Source organism: Antrostomus carolinensis, unplaced genomic scaffold (genome assembly GCF_000700745.2).
Source record: "Antrostomus carolinensis isolate BGI_N321 unplaced genomic scaffold, ASM70074v2 scaffold17509, whole genome shotgun sequence".
In the NCBI taxonomy this organism is placed as follows: Eukaryota; Metazoa; Chordata; class Aves; order Caprimulgiformes; family Caprimulgidae; genus Antrostomus; species Antrostomus carolinensis.
In genome coordinates this window covers 11780-35413 of record NW_010338040.1, presented here as the reverse complement: position 1 = coordinate 35413, position 23634 = coordinate 11780, and the positions used below count along the sequence as shown (strand labels likewise).

Genomic DNA, 23634 nt, shown 5'->3' with positions numbered 1-23634 from the left:
TTTGCCTGAATTCTAGATAATCTGGGCCTTTTACTACTGAAAAAAGCAATTTTGAATTTACCTGCTTCTTGAAGCAACTGAAATGCTTCTATAGCTGTATGGTGAAATAGAGCAGGACATGAGTTTGCCTGAAAACTTAAGTCATCAGAAAAAAATGTTACTTTTTAAGTATGTTATTCTTTCAGTATGATGTGTTTGCAGAGGCCGAAGCCAGGAGCTGGAAGGTGTTATGCTCCTTCCACATCTCACGGTTTCATAGGATGGTATCCAGAGCTTGCACTTGTCAACACAGAGGGCTGAAATGACACTGCATTTTTGCCTGTTCTTGGCATAAGCAAGCAGGATGAGATTTTTGCTTTTAGTACTTGTTTGGGTTTTTTTTTTTTCCCCAGCTATCTTTGAAAGTCTTTTGGTATGTGTATGTAGACTAAAATGATTTGTTCACAGAAATTATCGAAGGAGAAGCCAGTAACATAGTGGCAAGACAAAGGCTGCTCAGATTGCTATTAATAAATTCTGGGCATAAAAGTGACTTAAGTAGGAATGCAGTATTGAAGATGAGAAATTACTCATAATGTTAGAATTGGTTCATAAACAACTAAAATAATGAAACTTTAATTCTGACTTAATAACTACTGACCTGTGGAAGATACATAGCTTTTGTAGAATATGTTTGTGCTTGGTTCTCTGAGTTTGTGGGGTTTTAAGTTGGGTGGGGTTTTTTTTTTTTTTTTTTTTGGTTGATGGGATTTTTTTTTTTATCATTAATGTTTCTGCTGGCAAATGGAAGTAGTGCTACATAAAAGGAGTGCTTTTTTTTTTTTTCTAAGCAGCATTAGTGGCAGTATTTTGAATTTAGGAAGGATTATTATTTAATCACTTTAAAGTGCTTTGTTGAACTCATTATGCATATGCTCTGTATTACGTACTTGACTCTCTTTATTTTGTCCTAAGAATGATCCTGCCGTGTATATGGAGAGGATAATATATAGTTTTTGGGAGCTTTAGTTTCTGTCCCTGAAATAAATATTTAATTATATACATTGGCTAGAGTCTTTCTGGAAAAAATATCTTACTGAACTAAACCGTCTTGTCATTAATTTTGGTGGTTTTGATTCAAAAAGCTTGTTTGAGGATAAGCTAGAGAATGCAGTACAATAACTAATCAGACTTTTATTTAAAACTGGACACAGAATTGGGAAATCTTGTTCACTTAATGAGGAGTTCTTCAGTATTACTGTTTATTTAAAAGGTACAGCTCTCCTCAGCTTTATCTTTAAAGATCCTGTGAGAGGCTATAAGGTGAAAAATAATTTTCTTTGAAGAAAACCAGTGGTGATCAGCTGCTACTTGTAACTTCAGCTTACTTGGTTATGCACAGGGAAAAATGGGAGCATATTTTGCAGGCAGTTGACCACAGTGCAGCTAGATCAAACACAGTAGGAGCTGGAAGCCAAGCAAATGTTTTCAAAACAGGAAAACAGCAGAGTCTCCAAATATCAGTGAAGATGGTTACTGTTTACTTTAAAAAAGAAATACTCTTAAATTCATTAGAGTTCAAATCAAGAGTTCTAGGCTAGGAATAGTGTTTCCTTTGTAAATGTTTGATTCCTCCCGTGTGCTTTTGCAACAAAGGAACTCAAACAGCAGTCTTTGCTGGCAGACGCTTTTTGAGCGATACCCTGGCTGTTCCCAAGGAGCCGAACTGATTTGACAGGTGTTTTTACCAGACAAAATGAAGCAGTTTCACCTACATCTGAATTTTCATAGAATTAATACAAAAAGATTTTTGTGATTGTTTACTTTCAATAGCTTTAAAGGCAAACTTTTTTAGGATAACACAAATCACCTTGTTGGGATTTGGTGGTTTTTCACTCTGAAAAAAATATCATTAACTAAGACACTTTTATTCCAAAGCAATGACTCTGTGCTTGTTGTTCTTGCCTTGGGCTGAGAGCACATGTGAGGAGTTGCTGTGGTTCAGCTGATGAGATGCAGTATTTTGTTAAGTTGTGGTTGTGAGAAGGTGTTGATGGTGTTTTATTGAGAATTCCCTGGTTGATCAAACTACACTGTTCCTTTCAAGTGCAGTTTGATGCTAAAGCTGGGCCAGCCCTGCTGAAAGTCTGTTCTTTCTTTGCCCCATTGCAGAGTTTTCTCTGTCTCCTCTCCAACTAATCTGAAGCTTGAAGAACTGGTTCAGGGAGCTAAACTTGACCAAAAACTGTTTTTGTTGGATCTCCTAATGATAATTCCTCATTCTGAAAAGAAACCCTCCTAGTTTAGGCCTGAGAGCTCAGAAGAGATTGATAATCTCATGTCCTTCCTTTCCACTCCATGGTTGTTTTCATTTATGGCTCTAAGCTTGTTTTCTATCCTGTGACCATCTACTCATCCCACAGTGTGCACTAGAGATTGGCAGTAGGATAGAGCTGTTTAAAAAAGTACACAAAAATCAAGTCCTTGAGCAGCACGGCACAGTCAGCAGGCAATTGCTGAGCCCAGTGCACTGGGGAGGAGAGAACCTACTCGGAGGCTGTCCCAGCAAAAGTCACTGTCTGATCCATGTCTGTGTAACTGGGATTCCTTGTGGAGCACAGCCACGTCTCTGGTGCCAGGTGATGGTGAGCCTGGGTGAATATCTGCTGGTTTGGAAAGTAAGATGTGATAGCAAGGCTGGTAATTGTGAGAATATCTGGGATTTTCAGGCTTTGCTTGTTTTAGTCAAGGCAGCGTAAATCCTGCACCAATTCCCTGTGAGCTGGTGTTTTCTGAAGGAGTTTCCAAGCTCCTGCAGCATACTGCTTTGTAAGAGAAGTGAATCACAACTGATGGCTCATGTGCTAGCCCTGCTTGCCATGGGATCCAGAGTGCTCTGTAGGATGGATCCATCCTCATCACTCTTTGCTGTTCCTTTGAATGTTCTGCAGGCTTTGGCAGCAATAACAACTTTTTTTCATGAACTCCAAAATTTCAAGCTGATACTGAGATTCTCTAAACAGTGATTTGGTTCTATGTTACATAGAGTATTTTCATCTACTCCATAGAAAGTTTTATGTTGGGAAGTAAAAGTAGAAGAGTGTAGTTAGAGGACGGGCAGTTGGAATACCAGGGTAGGAGAAAGGAAGGGAGTTTGTAATGCAGATGTGACAGTGTGCTTGATAGTACACTAAAAGGCATGAGCTGAGCCTGGCAGGCTGGGGTGGGAGGAAGTACAAGGCAAAATGGAAGAGTTGAGCAAGAGTCATGTAATATTAAAAATAGATTATTTTTTTTTTTAATATTCCTACTTTATATTTTCTTCTTTTTAACTGTCACTTAGATTTTTAGCTCCTGTGTTAGTACACGTTGCAAATACATCCTTTCTTTCCTTCCAGCCTCGGTTTATGGAGGAAGGAATGAAAGGGGATGGGAATATGACAGAATAAACTGCAATAATATGTTGCTTGTATCTTTTTTTTTTTTTAATCATTGCTTACTTTGGCAGCTGCATTTCTGATTTCCAGATTTGATAGTTTCTTTTAATTGCAGCAACTTTCACTGTAACCGTATGTTTCACATCAAGTTGTGCATACATGGATTAGGTGTGTGTAGCATGTAAATGATGCAGCATATCCCTTAATCAGGAATGTAACCTAATTTTTTATGGGAAGGCAGATAAATGACAACTTGAAGTTGATTGCAGTTTGTTGCTAAAATAACTAATAAGCTTTTTTGTTTTATGTAATAGGCTGGATGGAAGGAAAACCACGCAACGTTTATGAATGAACTGAAAAATCTTCAGGCTTCAGGACTAACAACCCTTGGTCAGGCACTCAGGTCGTCGTTTGACTTGTTAAATCTCAATAGATTAGTGTCTGGAATAGACAACTATGGACAGGTAACAAATCTGTTTATAGTCTTACATATTTTTTATTTTTCTGTGTTTTTTGAAGTTTATAGTGGGGAGGGATTTTGATGGTTCAAGTTTGGTTCTGCTTTTTTTTTTACGTTGGATAGCTATGCACTAAAAAACTTTAAACTTTTTTTTTCTTCTTTCTGTCTTGTTACATATCCTAGAATATAGTAGCACTTTTTTCCTTACTGCACTGTAAAGCAAGCAGCAGTATAAATGACCCCAGCTGTAGCTACACAGTTGCTGTATGGGAGTATGTACACTGGATGGCAGCGAATCTGCTGCGCAGTGTTGTGTTATGTGATGATGTTCATGTCCTGAGTTCCCCTCTCTCACTTGAAGAGTCCAGTTAAAAGTATTCTGGTTTTTGCCCCACTGTCGTAATGAAATGCCAAGTTCTCTGTATTATTACCAATTTATATGCTGCTTTTGTGGGCTAAAGGGGTTTTGTACTATTGCTGCAGGAAAAAAGACTTGTAATTCTAAAAATCTTTAGGGGGTGTGTGTGAGTGCACAGAATTAGCACATCTTGTGTAGTTCTGTGTGGCTCCACACCGATTGAAAAGAAAATTTGGGGATTATTTGGAAAGATTGCTTATCTCACTGTTTTTTTGATAATGACAAAAATACAAGCCTATAACTGAATGTTAAGGTTACTCTTAGCATTCCTGTGCTTTTGTCTCTAGGGAAGGAATCCCTTCTTTTTGGAGCCATCTATTTTGATTACCATCACAGACGGAAACAAACTGACAAATACGGCTGGAGTTCAAGAGGAGGTAAACTTGCATTAAATTCTTTCAAGTTATGATCTTGCAAGTTGATGCTATGTGGAGATTAATATTGTTTTTTCCTGCTAATAGTACTCTGCTTCATCAACCTGTTTTATAACAGAGAACAGAAACTAACTGTGCTGTCATTACCCAGCCCTAGAATTCATAGTTCACGTGGGTTTCCAGACTATAACTTCAGATAAATTTGTGGATAGGAGAGAAATGGGCCCTTTACAGAGTAACAAATATACCTGAGTATAGGTTTGTCAAGTACTTGAAAATATTCTTAAATCTTTCTTCACCAGCTTCATCTTCCTTTAAATTCTCCCTTGCCTGGAAGTGAATTAACCAAAGAACCATTTCGTTGGGATCAAAGGCTGTTTGCTCTAGTGCTGCGTTTGCCAGGAGCTGCATCTGCGGAACCAGAGCAGCTTGGGAGTGTGCCTACTGATGAATCTGCCATCACACAGATGTGTGAAGTTACAGGAGGTAACTGGATGTTACTTTTCTTTGGTTTACATTTGGTGTTTGCCTTAAAGTGTTTTATTTTCCTTTGATTCAACTTCACCTCTTGCTCTTTTCTCTATCTGAATTACTCAGTGTCCATGTGGATCTGTGTGGTGGTTTTTGAGCTTGGTTTCCAGTAGCACAGGAGAACTTGAAAATAAAACCATATTCCTACTTCACATCATGTAGATGTGTGAGAATTTTCTTAATGCACCAGTAGGAGGGATTGGAAATTTTCTTAGATTGTCCTTCCAGAGGTTGGCTTTGCTCAATCATGAGATTTGTTATTTAAATGTTGAATTGAGTGGGACAGGAATGATTGAGATGTTAATTCTGCTGTGGGGCTAGTAAGCTAAATTTAATCTTAAAAGAATTAATTCTGGAGCCTGTTCCTTGAGATGTTAATCAGAATTTTTTTTTTAATTGGTGCTTGGAAAAAAATGTTGCAGGAGAGGGGAAAGTTCAGGGATGTATAGGAGTTGGCAAGGTTTTGAAAGACAAAAGCTAATAGATTACATGGACTTGGTGAAATCAGATGTTCCTAAGGGCATTTATAAACTTGTGCTTGGACCAGCCTGATTTAGCCTGACTGGCCTCTTTTACTAATGAGTAAAATCTCAGCAGGTTGGGTTGGTTTTTTTTCTTTCCCTTGGTTCTATTGCGTTGGAAAAGTATTTTGCCTTTTACATAAACTTGTACAAAGTTTGTTGCTATTATTTTTGATAAAACCAAAGGCCTTGGCAGTGTGACTTGGGTAATAAAACATCTTCCTTAATTAATATTACTCAAAACTTGCTTTCATATTTTCCCTGTGTAATTTGTCTATTTTGCATTTATCTATTTTGTAATTTATCTCTTGCATAGGTCGTTCTTACTGCGTTCGGACACAAAGAATGTTGAATCAATGTTTAGAATCTCTAGTTCAAAAAGTCCAAAGTGGAGTTGTTATTAACTTTGAAAAGTCAGGACCAGATCCAGCTCCTATTGGAGAAGGTATAGTGACTGTTCTTTTCCCCTAATGTTCAAGAAGAAATGTTTTGCTTGCACGCAAATGTCCTTAAGTGTCTTCAGTGTCCTTTCTACCAGCTTTTCACTACAGTGTACAGGATGCATCCAATGCTTAACACATTCTAAAAAAGTGATTAAAACATTGAGACTTTCCCTCTTTATATGAATTGAGAAAGTCCTAAACTAGAGAGAAATTTGATGGAGATTTAACAATGCAGAGAAACCAAACTGATAGGTGTCTGAAAGGTGTTTTGCATAGTATTATTGGCCAGCTATTGAAAGCAGGGAAAATCAGTAGTGTAAAATATCTTTATAATGAAGAAGTTTCTTGAAATGGTGATCTCTGCTGTGCTGTTTGCTTTGAAGGACTGTCTTCAAAAACTAATGCTGAGATTCTGTACTGCTACAGACTTCTTTGTCCTCAGTGTGGAGTCTGTGCTGGTACACTGCAGTGGACTGGCAGAAAACAGTCTTTTCGGTAGAGAGTGGGATTTAAACAATCTGTGAATTCTTACTAATTAAAAATGTGACAAAAGCTGCTCCTGCAAGGTGCATCTGACTTTTCTGTGAAACTTTTCTTCACTTCTAATTTCCACTATTGGCAGCATCAGTCAGAGAGCTTTGCATCCCATGTAGAGAGACTGTAAATGCAAATTATCAGTCTTTACAGGTGCAGCAGAACTAAAACAAATAAGCTTGCTGATGGCTGTAAGATGTATGGCAGAGAACTAAGCTTAAGCACACAGCATTTTCTGTAACATGTGAGTGTGCCTTGCTGCACTAATTATCTAATTAGCTGTGCCACAGGAGCAGAAGGGTAGATGTGGGCAAATGTTATTGTTTCTCAGATGATGCTGCTCTGCATTTTGATGTATAGATTTTTTCAACCATTGATGTAAACATCTGTATATATATATGTCTTTGAAAGAGTTGTAATGAAACACCTTATTGGTTGCTGAGATGTAAATTTTGCTGGGAGGCAAATGCATGCATGTAGCTTTTTATTTTCTTTTTTTGTTGTTATTTTGCTTTGTTTAAATTTTAGATGGACTTGTTGATTCATCCAGGCCCATCAATTCATTTGCTTCTCAGCCGTGGCATAGTTGTCATAAACTCATTTATGTACGGCCTAACCCTAAAACTGGTGTTCCTGTTGGGCATTGGCCAATCCCAGAATCTTTTTGGCCTGATCAGAATTCACCAACACTGGTAAGTAAAATAAGAACACCTAATGAAGCAGACTGAACATTAATAATAAAGTAGGTTTTTAGTGTGGTTTTTTTTTTCTCTCTGTTTGCTGGTATGATCTGACTTTGCTTTAAAAGGGTAGGTAAAACTATTTTTAACACAGAATGGTATAATCTAACGTAGATACTCTATGCTGTGATGATTACATCTAGAAGGTTTACTTCCATGTATATGGTTAGTTAACTTGGTAAATGTTTTTTAAAAGATTATAAAATTTAAATATAAATTACTTCACATTCCACACATTATAGTGAACCTATTAAATTTAAATAAAAGCTTTATAAAATACATTTATATGGAAAAAGGAATATTTGTTTTTGATAGATCAACCATGTTTTTTCTGCTTAATACTACTTTGTGTATGGACTCTTTCATTAGCAGGAAGAATTAAAACTGAAAGAGAGGAGTTACCCCATTCAGAAAATGAGGGAAAACCAGCATTTATTTGTCCTTTTCTTACTCAAATGATAATTTATTTGGCATGTCTTACTAGCCTTTCTAAACATCTCTCTTTTGTTAGGCATGTTCTGCTTCTGTGCTTTGCAAGTGCTCAAGGTACTGTTTTTCATCACCATGATTCAAATGGGAAAAAAATCAGACTTGGCAGGGAATATCTTGAGATCCTTTGCGAAGTGAGCACAGTTTCACATTTGTAATTCTGTGAACATCAAGCTGGAAAGCAGAGTTGAAGTTTTTTTTTTCTTTAAATCTGTGGTACTATAGGTTGATTGGCATTGGAGACTTTTAAATATCAAGATACAGAGTTGAATATTAATTATGTTTTTCTCTTGGCGGGAAGAATGTCCGTGTGTGTGTGTGTGTGGCTTTTTTTAAGTTAATTACTTAGTTAATTATATTCTATTGTGGGAGCTTGTATCTTTTTCTCTGTAGAAACTGAGAGGGTAAGCCTATAGGATGGTAAAATAAATGCATATGAATCTTGTTAATATAATTTATTTCTTTACCATAATTAGCAGATAATTGATACGATTTTTCCCCTTCCTTTTAGCCTCCGCGCACAGCTCACCCTGTTGTGAGGTTCTCCTGTGTTGATTGTGAGCCCATGGTAATAGACAAGCTTCCTTTTGACAAGTATGAGCTTGAGCCTTCACCCTTAACACAGTACATCTTGGAACGCAAGTCTCCCCATACCTGCTGGCAGGTATTTGCCCTTTATTTGATTCTAGAAGTGTCATTGGCATCCTGAGGTGCTTTGGTCTTTGTAAGCCTGGAGAATTGAGGTCTGGTTGCAGACTCTGCAGTTGATGAGAGTTGATGAGAAGATGAGATGAGAAGAAATGTGTCAAGGTTTCAGTTACCTTCTTTCTAATAGAATTATCAGGAGTCAGAATGAGTGTCCCCTCTACAGGCTTTGTAATCCCATTTAATTCTGTTTCTAGGTCCATCTCATTTTGCTAAGAAATACATCCTGCAGGTTCCATTTTTGGCTAAATTGAAATTCTCTATAGGCTTCCATTTGCTTACAGGAAAAACCTAGCACTAGTTTCCATCCTGTTACCTGATGAACAACTGCAAATAATTTCCACTAGATGGTTGAAACTGCTAATGGGAATTGATGGAAGCTGTTGATCTTGTTGACTAGGGTGGCCTTGAAGAGGTCAAGGTTCTTTTGCTGAAATCCTTTGTCACATGCTTCTTTTGTTGTTTCTGCATCCTCTATGAGATAGGGCTTGTAATTTCTTTCTCAATGGCATTGTAAAGAATAGCTTAATATCTACACCAGGAGTTTGCTTAGTATGATACTTTAGCTGGAAAGATGGGTTTGGAGGTGTCTCTTTCATGTTTCTGTTTCCCTAATAAATATTACAGCTTAACTGAAAATATAATGTGCATATTCAGAAGAAAAGTTGAAGTTACTTTTAATAAACTAATTCCAAAAATGTACTTTAAGCATTCATAGGTAGATTGTTTGCCTAAGCTATTTAAATTACCCTGCTGTTTTTCAAAAACTGCTCTTCTTCTCCCAGCTACATATCTGACCCTTACAAACTAGAGAATTAGGCTTATTGTCATAGGAACCATGTGACAAACCCCCTTCCTTATACTCTGAAAAAATAGAGGAAAACCACTTTCTTTTTACTGCAAGATTTACTTTTCTTTTTCTTAGGAAAACTATTTATGGTTAGATGTAGGTTATTTTGACTGTCTCAATAAGAATATTTACTGTCTTTATCCTGTTGAAATAGTTGTTTGCATGAATTGCTTTTAAGGTTAATACCCCCATATATATAGCTACACTTGAAAAAAAAAAATGTTAAGATTGTTGCTGCTTGGCATAATTTATGAGAAGTTTCTTGAATATCTGTTTTGCTTTATTTCTATGCTTTAAAAGTTTCACATTTCTTTTATCAGAATCATAGATTCATGAAGACTAATTTCAAATAGATTGGTTTTTAATACACCTTCAACAGATGTCCCCTAACTTATTTAAAATAATTTACAAAATTTTCAAAATAGTTTCACTAAAGATTATACTCGAAGAGCATTTCCACACTGACTGGGGGTACACTAAATGTTGCATGTCTCAGTTTTGTGACTGGGGAATACAAGTGCATGCTCATCCTGATGTGTGCAACCTCAAACTTGGCTGTTCTTTATAATTTGCTGTCTTAATGCAATTGTATTCAGATTGATTTTAATTTTAAAATGCCCCATGCTTAATATTCTTCATATTCTTTTAATACAGTGATATTTCTTATTCTTTATCAGGTATTTGTGAGTAGCAGTGGAAAATACAGCGAACTTGGCCATCCCTTTGGGTATTTAAAAGCAAGCACTACTTTAACCTGTGTAAACCTCTTTGTGATGCCTTACAACTATCCTGTTTTACTTCCGTTGTTAGGTAGGTAACAAATTTACATTGGACTGCCAGTGCAGCTACTTCAGAGTAAAAGAAAAACAGTAATGGTTGGTGTTCTGCCTTAGTTTGAGACGTTATAAAATAATGGAGATCAGAGAGTAGAGAATGTTGCAAACTCTTTAACATAATTTGGGAGGAGAGGATTTTCATACCCCCTCTCCCTTTTTTTCTCTCCAGCAGAGGAGGAGAGCTACCTGCTTCCAGTGCATGTTTGATGCTGTCACCTCCTAGACACGTAGCCTCTTCCTTAACCTGGAGTAAGCTTCAACCTCCATTCTTTTCCCTCATTTAGGGTGTGGTGTATCCAGGTTTTGCAGTTGCTCTTGCAGCAGCTAATTTTTTACTGGAAGATCAGATGCAGTGTTTGTCATGGGTGTTGGGAAGAGGGAATTTCCTGACGCAGTTTAGAGCAGTAAGAAGGAATTGAGCATTGAAACATTCTACATTTCTTCCCTGCCCAAAGGACTGGTATTTTTGGGGGTTTTTTGGTTTGTTTTCTTTTTTTTTTTTACTCCCAATGAAATTACTTTCTACAGGAAAGACGGTAGGAAAAGGTGCTCTGAATAACTGCCATAATAATTGTGGCTATTAGGGTCTGGCATAAAGGTAATGACAGAGAGAAGAGTTTCCTGGGTGCTGCTAACCCTTTTAGTTTTAGATGCTGTAAGGCTTTTTTTGTTTTGGTTTTCGTGGGTATGTTTAGTGATACAGAATAACAGTGCAGATCAAGAGAATTAACATTGACTCTTTACTGTCTTACACAGGATTTTTCCATTCATTTCTAGGAATAAAAAACACAACACAGTCCATGAATGCTTTTTCATAATCCTAGTCGTAACAGAAAAGAGAAAACTCTGCTTGCTGATAATTTGCATGTCTTGTATACTCATCCATGTAGCCTAATAGTTGTCCCAAAGTGTCCAAGTAAGATACTTTTAGACTAAACTGGAGTTTCTGCAAGTTTGTGGCTATTGAATTGCTGCAGCAGATCCACTAGCTGAAAAGCCATCACTGATACTACGTGAAGTTCCCTATTCATTTTGATGTTGAAATTTGTAGTTCTGCTGTATCTTCCCTGGCAGATCTTGTCTTTTCCCTGCCTTTTTTTTGCAGGGCTGTAAAGCTCTTCCTACTCTTTGGAGAAAGGCATTTTTCAGTATTTGTAGTGCTGTTCTGCAGTTTACTCACCTGATATCCCACATCTTAAATTTCTGAAGGCTGTTTAAATGAGGATGCAGAGCTTCCATGTTGCCCGAGGTGAAAAGCGGATGTTTTATGTAGAAAGCAAATACTGTGCATTCCATATTGTTAACACAAACACATGCACAAAGTGTTAGGTTCAGATCTTGTTCCAGGACTTAGTTTATCCTTGGTCTCTAAGGCATGGTGGAATTAAGTTCTGTGGAATACACATAAAATATGAAAGCAGATCTGGCCCCTTTTCTACTTAGCAGTACTACTTAGATTAGTAGCTCTTTTTTTCTAACTGTTCACTGAGCTTGAAAGCGCTTCAAGTCCCCTTATCTGGTCCTGGGTATTAAAGATGTGTATTGGTATCCTGTTTGTCACAATTTGGTTGTTTTGTACATTAATCTGAAGTGGATAAAGACTTTGCAACACATTTTTAAATTAACTGATCTGTCTGTAGTTTTTCCTGATCTCTTGCAGCTTGTGGTCCTTTCCTAGTGGTTTTTTAATACCATGTTCATAATTATCCAATGCTTTTAGCTCCCTCTAAGTTTAGAAGTAAAAAAGAATTCTGTGTTAAGTGGACTACACAGAGAGTAGTATCTGAAAATTAATAGGTTGGATTAAAACTGATTTATGAAAGGATTTTTTAAATACTTTTGGATTTTATCTACAAAAGTTTGGGATTTAATCTGTGAAAGACATAGTTAACTGGGTTACTGTTTGTTTGCTTATTTATGTAAATGATTACGTGCAGCCCAGGGCACAATGGAAAAGGTACATTTCAAGTGTCTGTGTTGCAAAGACAGTGTTTGTCTCAAACTCGTGATAGAGGCAGGTAAGACGGTGATGGTGATGTTCTCTTTGAAACTTGTGGCTGTGTTTACCACCATGACTGGTTCTCCTTTTGGAGGGTAGGAATTCCTGCAGTGAGTTTGTACTGTGGGAGGCTCTCAGACAAATCCTTGCTGAAACTTTCCTTAGATTTGAGAACTTCTTAGATAGCAAAGATCAGGGAGATGCTTTTGCATCTGACTTCTCAGACTACAGCTGTGCTGTGGATTAAGAATCATAGCTAGCTGAGCATTATGAATGTCTGTGCCCTTTCAGAGTGACTGTGCAGTTGAACTGCAGGGTTATATGCTGGTACAGCCTTCACAGTGCAGGAAGTGAGACAGTAATAAAGTGCTGATGAGGTGTTTAAGGTTCAAGCTGTACTCATAAACTTTGAAATATTAGGACATACTATGATATTGAACATTTAATATTTTTTTTTCTTTCTGAATTTTGGGAGAGGGGTGTAGTTTAACTTCCATTTTGATGCAAAAACCTAATAGGCTTCTAAGATAAGAATGGATGTTATTTTATATTTGCCATATGTCATTATATCATCACCGGTTCTTTTGGATAATAGTGCTAAGCATGTGGTATATTGAGATTTTTAAATGGAGTTCTAACTTGTCCTCTCAAATTCCACCCCACTTCCTTCAGGCCAGGAAGGAGAACAATTAGCATCTGTAGTGTGGTTTTTATATGATACAGAATTCATTTAGATTGGAATATACCTGTAATTAAGTGTGGTTTGGCTACGAGAACTTGGAAAATTGTATCTTGACATCTGTTCGATTTGTGCACAATATTATGCAAGTCAAATTTTCTTCTCCAAATATATCTTCATGAAAGCTCAATCTGGAGAAAACAATTTCCTTGCTGCATCTGTCTTTCGCACACCCTCTTCTGTGCACGTCTCCTGCAGCTCTCCTGGGTTAATTTTTCAACATCCCTTTCTCCAATCCTGCATATCCTTCCATTAGCCTCACTTTGCCAACATGTGACAGTCCTGCTAAGGAGAATCTTGATCTCAATGGATGGTCTGTAAATTCAAACGATAAATTGCAGGATACTGTGTTTGTTTTTGATGTTTAGAGATCACTGTTACAGTTTATAGCAGCAAATAGGTACATGTTTCACCTCAGTGATTCCTAAACGGCAATGTGCACACCTGTAGTGCAAGCAAGGTATTTCTAAAACAGTATCCCAAGGAAATAATCTGTTTGGTTGTCCCTTTCTTAAAGGGCAACAGTTTTTGTAGCTAATTACTGTCTCTTGTCTGTATCTGTGGGAGAGTTTGCTGCTCTGGCACGAGGCAGGCAGTGTGGCTGGAGGTACATTCCTTCTCTGCCAGGGGAAGAGTCCAGCAAAGCTGACCAGAAAGATTCCCTGCTCTAATTCTTTTTCTTTTTCTTTCCCTTTAATGCCCAAAAATGTTTTTATTGGAGACCAGAATTTGTCTTATAGGTTGAACAAAACAAATCTGGGCTGAAAATGGAACCAAGTTAATGTTTGGTTTAATCAGATAAAGGGAGTCCCTGGTGATGCAAGAGAGAGGCAAGGGAGGTGGAACTCCTAGCAGGTGGATCTGTTGTACCTTCCATGATGCTGGTAGTTGTGTGCAGTCTTTACGTCTGGTGTACCTTTTAAGCTTGCCTGTAAAGAGGACTTGTGGATTGTCTACTGCAGCTAGGACTGGGGATTCGTAATCCTTCAAACCTAAGGTTAAGAACAGTTTTGTGGGGAAGCCCCGTTGGGATATGGGTGGAGGGACAAGAAAAGGGGGGGAAACTTGGCACGTTGGATTTTGGATAACGCTCATGGTCTGGGACTATATGAATGAAACCTCCTTTTGTTGTTTTCCTTGTTGCAGATGACTTGTTTAAGGTTCACAAACTTAAGCCAAATCTGAAGTGGCGGCAGGCTTTTGACAACTACTTAAAAACAATGCCTCCTTACTACTTACTGGTATGTTCCTCTCCTCATTTCATCCTCCTGGGTATAATGGCTGGTGTGACCAGAGTCCTGTGCGTCATACCTCTTCCTAGTAAATTTTTTTTATGTAATTATGATGACATTTTAGGTAGTAACCATTGCTTTGCAGAGGTATGTAGATCAGGTCTAACATTTTTAAGAACTGATTAAATTTCTAGTAATATTGAGTAATAGCAACTAAGATATTAAATGTGTTTTCTAGTCATTAAGTATTAAATAAGCTTTGATCTAAAGTAATTTACCTTGTTCAGAGAAACCAAATTTGGCATTATTTTTGTAACTTGATAAGGAAAATGCAGTTTTGTTTGCTTATTAATGTGAGTGAAGTGCTAGAACGTGGGAAGCTGATGCTGAAAGAACTGGCTGGGTCAAATAAAGGGTGGGGGGAGGCACCATGTCACCTTCTACATGTAGCTTGGACAATGCACCTCAATATGGACTTGCATCATCCCGGCTATTCTGGTACTGAGCCTTTGAGTGGAAATTGCCAGGGGCACCACGCTGTGTGGTGTCTTGGTAATGTGGCATAATGTCCATTGTGAGCTAGTTAGACTGACAAACTCATGTCACATGTTACCTGAATAGACTTGAATTTTAGTGGCCAAAAGTGGAAAAGCTAGAGCACTAATCCATGTGCCTTAGCTTCCTGTAATTGATCTGATAAAATTTTCTTTTAAAGACTTATTCTCTTACTATTGTGTATTTTGTTTTCCTTATAGCCATTAAAGAAAGCCCTAAGGATGATGGGAGCTCCAAATCTGATATCAGATAATTTAGATTGTGGACTTAGTTACAGTGTTATCTCTTACCTTAAAAAACTCAGCCAACAGGTAGTATTGATAAAACCTTTGCAATTAGAAGTGCGTTGATTATTTAGTTTGTGGTAATCTCGTTATAAAGAAGTTAATCCCTGTGGGAGTTCATATGGATGTACAGCATATATTAAAATTGAAGATTGTTGAGCATTTCCACTGCAAATATGGATGAATCCAGAGTGGTTCTGTAGCCAGTGATTGTGCCTTCTGTAAGTGATGGAGGGGAGTGCAAAGGAGACCTCATCAACTATATTTTAAGTATCTGCTAGACCTTTAACCTCCAAAGATTATCACTAATTGGATTTATGACTACTCTTGCCATTGTTCTCCACAGCTGAAGTCAGAGGCTTGCTCTCAGTTTCATGTTTAATTTCCGTGTGTGCCTTGACAATGTGCATGTTCCAAAAAAATAGTGTATATTCTTGTCCACGGGGAATAAAATAGTTCAAGCTTTATATCTGAGCTTCCTATTTCCTTCAGGTCAAATCCATTGTACGTGTTAAGCGTGACCTGGTGGGAAATAGTCTTATGTATCTTTTTCTCTTTGTCAAGAATGCCATTTCAGGTGTAACTGTCTGAAAGCCATGCCTCCTCAGTATAAATGGTTCTTACAACAGTACTTTAATATCTAGAAGTCAGTGGGGAAGCAATGCAGCCTTTAAAATTACAAAGAAAAAAATCCTCCGCCTTAAAGAATGCACAAAATAAATGTGAAAAGCCTTTGAGTGACTGAGCAGCATCTATTAGACATAAAACTTCCTGTGGTATTTCAGTAACTTAATGACATGCAAATTCATATTATTTATCTGCAGTATGGAATTAGAATGGCTTGAGATGACTGCTGTGGTTTTCACAGACTTTCTCAGCACATGAAAGTTTAAATGTGTTGGATGCATTATAAGCTCTTGTATAGGGACAAGCAATTCCAGAGTTCTGCTGTGCTCCTGCTGTCCTTAAATTCAGTTTCCCACAGATAACGAAGCAAACTCTGCAGAGGATGAAATGTGGGGGAAGTGGGTTGCAAACACCGTGGGTTTGGGGGTTTCGGTTGGTTGGGGTTTTTTGGAAGTATTGCAAGTGGGTAAAAATTGTACTTTGAATACAGCTAAAGCTTAATACAGTAAAATTAGCTGTAACTATCATAAGAAATCTGTGCTAATTGGAGAAGTAATGTTTTTAGAAACTTACTGGTGAAGCAGATTTATTTTAAGTCTTTTCTCCCTTATCTGGTTGCAAACATATAGTGCAAACCTTAGTTCCTAGGTTGTTTCAAAATTGAAATCTGAAATTATGTTACTGTATCTGAATAATACTGTTGTTTTAGATGCAGCTTTACAGTAACCTAAGGCATCCCACCTTCCATTGTTTTGTTTTTATTTCCCTTTAATGATGATTCTTTAGGGACACAAAATAAAGTCACAGACTTGCAGCAAAATCAGGGATATTCACAGAACTCCTACTGGCATATAAATTCAGATACACTGGCTAAATATTTTTTCCATATGCTAGCACATTAGGATTTCTTTCTACTGTAGATCTAATCTATGTAATCCAATATATCCCTGGGTAGGTAGTTCTACCATTTTTTGAGTAGTTGGAAACTAAATTTATAGTTTTATTCTGTTACTGTACTATGTGTTTTATACTGGAAACCTGCAATGCCTGCTGATTCTTTAACTTGTGGTGTGATTCCATTTTAGACAAAAATAGAGTCGGAACGGATAATAGGTTCAGTGGGTAAGAAAGTTCCACAAGAAATGGGAATAAAAGTGAAAAATCACTCCAGTGGCCTCTCCTTGGTACACAGTAGGGATTTTAAGCAGCTGCTGCAAGGGATCACTGGGGAATCTCCACTGAGACTGGCGGAAATGAATGTTAAAGAATTTGCTGGCTTCCACATAGGACTTTTAAACAAGGTAAACAGCATAATGATCTTGCACGATTAAGCAGTTGATCTCGTCTGTTTTAAATGGATAACTTTTATGGACTTTGTGTGTTTTAAGTGACAGTCTCTGCAGAAGACAGCTAGTGGTGTTCATCCAGAAATTAACATGTTTAGTCTTAATGGAGCTGAAAGCATTAATGCTGAATAAGATCTTGTTGAAAAGACAATCATTGAGACTACTGTATCCACTTATGAAGCTCTGAAGTTACTTTGGAATAATTTTTTTAGTAGTAAATGTTATTACAGTTCATAGGGGACATTTTCTGTGCATGAGAACTGATGGTTTAACTCAAAGTTATTTGTTTTGTTATAAAACTAGGTTTTGAAGCCACAGGCATTCAGGAATGCCTATGATATTCCTCGTCACAGTCTTCTAGACCAGCTAACTAGAATGAGAACCAATCTTCTGAAAACACACAGGCTTATCTTGGGGCAGGATGAAGGCAAGTAGTCACTGTTCTTCATTAACAGTTTGGAGAGAGTATAGTGCTGTGTGGGTTTTTTGTTTTGTTTTTTAATAAATTCCCTGAAGGTAGTGTTTTCTGTCCCGGGTGTGGGAGCAGAAGTGGACATTGCATCATTTGTTGAGTCAGTCAGTGTCCTTTTCTTGACTCTGAAGGGGAAAGAAGGAAATTTTTGCCTTCTGTCATACAAGATGTCATAACTTGCTTTGAATTTTATAAATAAGTTTCATGGGAGAGCTTTCTCATACAGTAAGGTTCAGTAGATGTTTTTTATACTGATGGTGGCTTAAAAGAGAGAGAGGCTTATTTCATTTTGCCTCTGTTAAGTGCTGATGGTCTAAAGATGCAGTTGTTAGCATAGAGATTAAACTTGCTTATTTTTCATTCTTCTGTCAATTAAGCTTAACTCTTGCTAGCCTTATTTCCAGAATTTTCTTCTTCAGCTCTTCCCCTGTAGTGAAAATAAATAGTCATTTCTAGTTTTTAAATGCTAACACTTGGAACTGGCAGTGTGTGAAGTTTGTATTGCCTTAGTTTTAAGGTAGACTAAATGAAGATCTCATTCTGTTGCAGACTGTCTTCATAGTGTTCCTGTTGCTCAAATGGGAAATTACCAGGAATACCTGAAAATGATGCCTTCACCCCTTCGGGAAATCGACCCAGATCAACCAAAAAGACTTCATACATTTGGCAATCCGTTTAAACAGGATAAGAAGGTAGGAGAAGCCATGCTGTCTGCTGCATCTTTGTATTTAACATGGCTTGGAAGAATTTGTGAGCAGAATTTAACAACTGCAGTATGTTGCTAACCTGTGTAGCTCTTCTGTCATGTGTGGAAGGGAGTGGTGTCTTTCATTGGTCCAAGAGAAATGTGTAGAGAAGCATGCTGATTTACAGAGTGGCACTGCTCTCTCTCTGGTTACAGGGTACATTAAGTGTCTCTGTTCTGAGATTTGTAAAGTGTTTTGAAATGCACCTGAATTTTAACACAGAGGGACTTCATCAGTGAATTGGTGAAACAATTTCTATTTTGTACTGTTTTTTAATATTTTTTGTTTTGTTTTCTTTTCAGGGTATGATGATAGATGAAGCAGATGAATTTGTTGCTGGGCCTCAGAATAAGATTAAACGTCCTGGAGAGCTCAATACTCCAGCATCACTGAAGAGAAGGCGTAGCATGTCCCCACTGTTGAGACGGCCACAGTCACCACCTGTCGTAACAAATCATGTTGGTGGGAAAGGACCACCATCTGCTTCTGGATCCCCATCATATCCAAACCTCAAAGGTGTCCCAGCAAATAAAGGTATTTTGAATTGAATAGCAGCCTGTGTGATCACAAGTAGGAATATGTGTGTTTATAACAAAACAAAAAACAACAAAAAACCCCACAAACAAAACCCCAACCCAACAAAACCATCCAACCAAAACAAAGTAAAAACCTGGAAAAAAACCCCACCAAAAGCGCTCTCTGTGCTTTCAGAGTTGATTCAAAAGGCTGTATCAGCATGTATGTGTGCTTTAGTGTTAATTACGACTGAGTTTCTTTTGTTGGCCTTGATAAACAGGCTGTTGCTATAGCTAATGAAGTCTGGAATAAAAAGAATAAAAAATAATTTCGAACTGGTTTAAAAAAAAATAGTGAAACCTTTTGACAGGGTGCTTTGGAGGTGGCAGGGATTTCAGATCAGCTTTTAGTTCTTATTTGTGTGTTCTGTGGTGGGGAAAGAAAGTTAAAGTATGGTTACATTTGCATTTCCCGCAAATACTCATTTTCTTACCCACCTGTTGCAGCAGATGGAGTCAGAAGAAAACTGTTAGCTGGAATTGGGGGAAGGAAGGAAAACATTAGTTTACTTAGAAGTCATAACACTGCAATAGGAATATAGAAAATGGTGACTTCATGATAATGATAGAAGATGGTAACAGTCCAAAGGGAAGTGTTCTCCTGCCCACATCAAAGGTTGAATAAAAGTATTGGAGAGTTGTTTAGCACTCAGATCACTACACAGTACTTTAAACAAGAAAGGATACAGAACTATTTGCTTTACATTTTTTTGGTACTGCAGTTGTGCACTAGTAAGAGACACGTTTTTAATTTGTAGATACCAATAACAGTATTGTCCAAGATGGCAACGGAGAGAAGAAAGCAGAAAATTGTCAGTCACTCGAAAAGCAAATTGATGGTTTACCTGTGCAAATGGCTCCTTCGGTTCCAGCTGCTATGGGAGAGGATGAAATGTTACCCAATGATTTAGACTCTCTACCTGTTGAATTTAATTGTTTAAACGAAGATGGGTTGGATCATAAACCTGGTACCAACGCGCTTGTTCGAGGACCCCTAAATTACAACGTGGCTGGAGATGACCAAAAACGAGTGATGGAGTCTACTTCTGAATCTGTGCCAAATTCATTTAAAATTACACCTATGATGTTGGAGGGAAACAATGCTGATATCAAAATTAAAATGATGAAAGAAGTTCGCAAACCTGGAAGAAGTAAGTTGGGTTTTTTAATTAATATATTTATTATATGTGGTGCTAGAGAGAAGGCTTTTTTTTTTTCTTTAATTAAGGAGCTATTTTCCATAGACATACAACTTTAGATTTTGAACAATTTCTGATTGCTTGCATGTGAGCAATGGAGGGACAGAAAAGGAATAAAGTTCTTAGATGCTGGGCAGGTGAGTTGAAGTTTAGACAGCAGTGTTTGGGAAGCTGAGTGCCAAGTGACCTTGTTTGCCCTTGAAGATAGATTAACTGCTGTGAGAGGTACCTTATGAAAGCACCACTTCAGACAGAGGTTTTGTCTTTGTAGCTCTATGAAGATGTTACCAGGACAAAGGCATATGTAGCTACAAGGGTACATCTTGGAATATGTTTGAAAGGGCATCTTGACAGTTAATAGCAAAGTGTGTGTGTGGGGAGTTGTGTTTGGTTTGGGGGTTTTTTTAAGAACTGAAGACTAAAAATTGATTTCTTCTTTTTTCCTGTAAGGTTTGATAACTCCCCAAAATCTGAAATGTTGTGAGGAAAAGTAACTTTCCTCCTCAGCTTTTTTTTTTACGTATTTTGCCTATACTTTTAGACAGGATCAAAACCAAAACGTTAACCTGAACCTCCAGCTAATGTATATGCTGTAGGATTTGCCATAAGCATAATCTTTTTGGTTTTTCCTAAATGACAGATGTCCCTCCTGTGGTCTGTGTCTGAGTGAATTATTTGTACAAATTAACTACTGAATGTTTTTCTGATATATTATCTAGTGCCAGTAATTAGTATAATGGAGTATTCTTAACTCTTCTGTTTTTGTGAGCTTGCATTGCTTTCCCAAAACTTAGAACTTCATTGAGACATATAAACATTGTGACAGACTGAGGCTGTTGAGAGATTAAGCCATTTTTATGCTGCATCTGTATTTTGGTTTTAAGGTGTTTTAAAACAACTTCCTACTTGGATATGTATTTGCTTCCTGGTTTGCAAACTGGGCTCATCTAATCTTACACAAAATTCATGCCTGGTAAATGGTGATGTAATGTAAAATAGTGCTACGTTCAGTGTGATTCACCTGTCTCGCCGTAGAGTTCAGGCAGTCATCAAAGAGGCTAAAGTGGGTTAAATATGTACATATATTCTCAATTCTGACCATATATCCTCTCTGTGCCTGCTGCATCACTCTGAGCAGGCTCTTAGTCACAGCACTGTAAATATCTCCATGCTGGGTTCAGCTATGGAAAATAATGAAACAATGCTATTTTTTGTTTCTAATTAATGTGTCCAGTTCATTCTTTTGCAGTGGATGTATTTGTGCTCACACTAAGCACTGGTAATTTGTCTTTCTAAGAGAACTAATCCTAACCTCTGCTTTCAGAAATGACAGTTCTAGGTTAAAATGGGGCTTGGTGGCCTTTTGTGCATATTAACTGCTAACGATGGCACTGTGTTCATGGAGATAGGAGGCTTCTGTACCTATCCTGCATTTTCTGAGGACAGCTGGTTTTAGCTGCTGCTCTTAAAGAGAAAGTAATTCTTTGATGCCACATTTAAGTACCAGATCATCAGTATCCCTTCAAATTATTGATATCACCTACTTTCTGTGTATAAAGCTAATACAGGCTTTTTTCTTGCCTTAAATATATTATCATACACACAAGTGTGAAACTCCGGGCTTTATTTTTTCTTTTGGCTGTTCAGCTTTATGGAAAATGCATTTGCAAGATTTATTTTTAATATATGGTTGGATTTATATCTTTTTTTTATAGATTATGAAAAAATTTTCTCTCTTCTTGAGGAGGTGCAAGGACCTGTGGAAATTCAGAAGTATTTCATTGAATTTGCTATCAAGGAAGCAGCAAGGTTTGTATAGATAAAAATCACTCAGGAGTCATAAATCTTAATTTAGATCATGATAGTAAATCATGAACTTTTCCAGTACTGGTACTTTGTTTTCCTTCTTGACATACTTTCATTATTGTAGTTGGTTTAGTGGTCAAACTACCTATATTTTTTACCGAGTAAGTGGTCTTTACTTAAAGTTTAAATGTGAAGTAAAATTGAAGACTGACCCAAAATTTGTGTGGATTGGGGAAGTGTGGCTGTATTAAGTTTAATTTTCTGGCCATTCTAGTGCCAGAAATAAAGCAAGCTCTTCCATACTGGAAACAGAGAGCCTCTGGTAATACAATTTGTCATGGGTGGATAGTCTCAAGTTGTTCACTTGTATTTTTGGAAGAAAATTCAATTGCTTTCCTTCTCTTTCTTAGGTTTAAAAAACGGGTCTTAATACAACACTTAGAGAGAATACTAGAGGAACTAGAGTTCAACAGCCTACCCAACAGAGTTAATCATGTCAACAGTAGATAATGATGTACCGGCCAGATGAATACGGACCAGGAATGAGTTTGCTGTGCCACAGAAGAGTGGAAGAGGATGTAGCTGCTGCCCTCACCATCTTGGCAGTCAAGTGATTTTACTGTCACAGTCTGAGAAGAAGCAGTGGAGCTTTAACTTTAAGAACCTCTATCGGCAGAAGCTGGGCTATAACCTTAAGGATTTGCTATGAAAGGTGTGGCTTTTTTCCTGTGGAGGGTGCTATTTGCTCAACAGGCTGAAGAAAATAACCATTGCTGCCCCTCCTGCAGGTGATGAGAATTTACTCATTTGAACGCTGTCATTAGACATTTTACGTGCTGTAGGCAGCAGGTTGCACTAAAATGGGGCACTGTCAAATGCACGCACTGTCTGCATCGTGGAGAGAGCCCGTGTGTTCCCAAAAAAAATAAAAACCCTCCCAGAAACACCTGCACTGGTAAAATTGCATGTTGCCACCACAGAGACAAGGGTCTTGTTCCCAAGAACTGCTAGCCATGCCTTTAAACTTGAGATTCAGTGTAGATTGAGAGTAAAGAAACTGCTATTGTATTAATGAAAGCTAAAGACAGCCCTGTGACTGTTACCACCCGATGGTCACTAAACAATCTACCTCAGACTCTCTTCTGTTTTGTCTGCAGACATTATGAAAGTGCACCTGAGGCTTCCCAGGTCCCCGACTTCAGTTCTCTTTCATCCTGTGAGGAGGACGGAGATTCTTCAGGTGGCCTTGGCACACGCTGTGCTTTGGAAGCACTAAAAGGAAACGCTTTTAAAAACGTGTATTTTAATGTTCATACAAAAGAGATTATTTTGAACAGTATTGTTACCAGATCACTAATTTGATATTTTAACTGTATAAATTTTTTGGAACATATGTATATATAAAATAAACCATTTTATTAATTTTTAATAAGTGCTAATCTGAGAAGTCTGTAGCGGGCACCACCGAGTTCCTCCAATTGTCTGTTCCCAACAGACTGATGATATTTTTGTAAAACCAGTGAGTAGTGTAGCTGTACTGCAGCTGAACCTGATCTGCACACCCTCAAACACAGCTTGTGATGATAGTTGCAGGATGTGTTTGTACCCTGGAGCACCTGCCCCATCACTCAGCTCAGCCTTCGTGGGGTGCACGTTGCAATTTACCAAACCCTTGGTTACCTGGGCTGGCATCTTCTCCGTTCCTCATACTCTTTTGTCCAAAGGTAATTTTATATA

General features: G+C 37.7%; 1 protein-coding gene across 2 annotated transcripts; it reads left to right on the top strand.

The window, feature by feature from the left end:
* The first annotated feature begins 3735 nt into the window (after window positions 1-3735).
* On the top strand, window positions 3736-23341 carry INTS6L (integrator complex subunit 6 like). 2 transcript variants are annotated; one of them, XM_010175388.1, is made up of 16 exons: window positions 3736-3880; window positions 4582-4671; window positions 4971-5154; window positions 6037-6165; window positions 7226-7389; window positions 8438-8590; window positions 10159-10291; window positions 14202-14296; window positions 15043-15153; window positions 16839-17054; window positions 17403-17526; window positions 18121-18263; window positions 18620-18851; window positions 19651-20043; window positions 21807-21900; window positions 22308-23341. In XM_010175388.1, exons 1-16 carry the CDS (start codon window positions 3761-3763, stop codon window positions 22405-22407), a joined length of 2481 nt encoding a protein of 826 aa, XP_010173690.1. In that variant the 5' UTR covers window positions 3736-3760; the 3' UTR covers window positions 22408-23341. The 2 variants fall into 2 exon arrangements, with proteins under 2 accessions (XP_010173690.1, XP_028942680.1); XM_029086847.1 differs by lacking the exon at window positions 15043-15153 and having other exon boundaries at window positions 18620-18722.
* The last annotated feature ends 293 nt before the right edge of the window (window positions 23342-23634 follow it).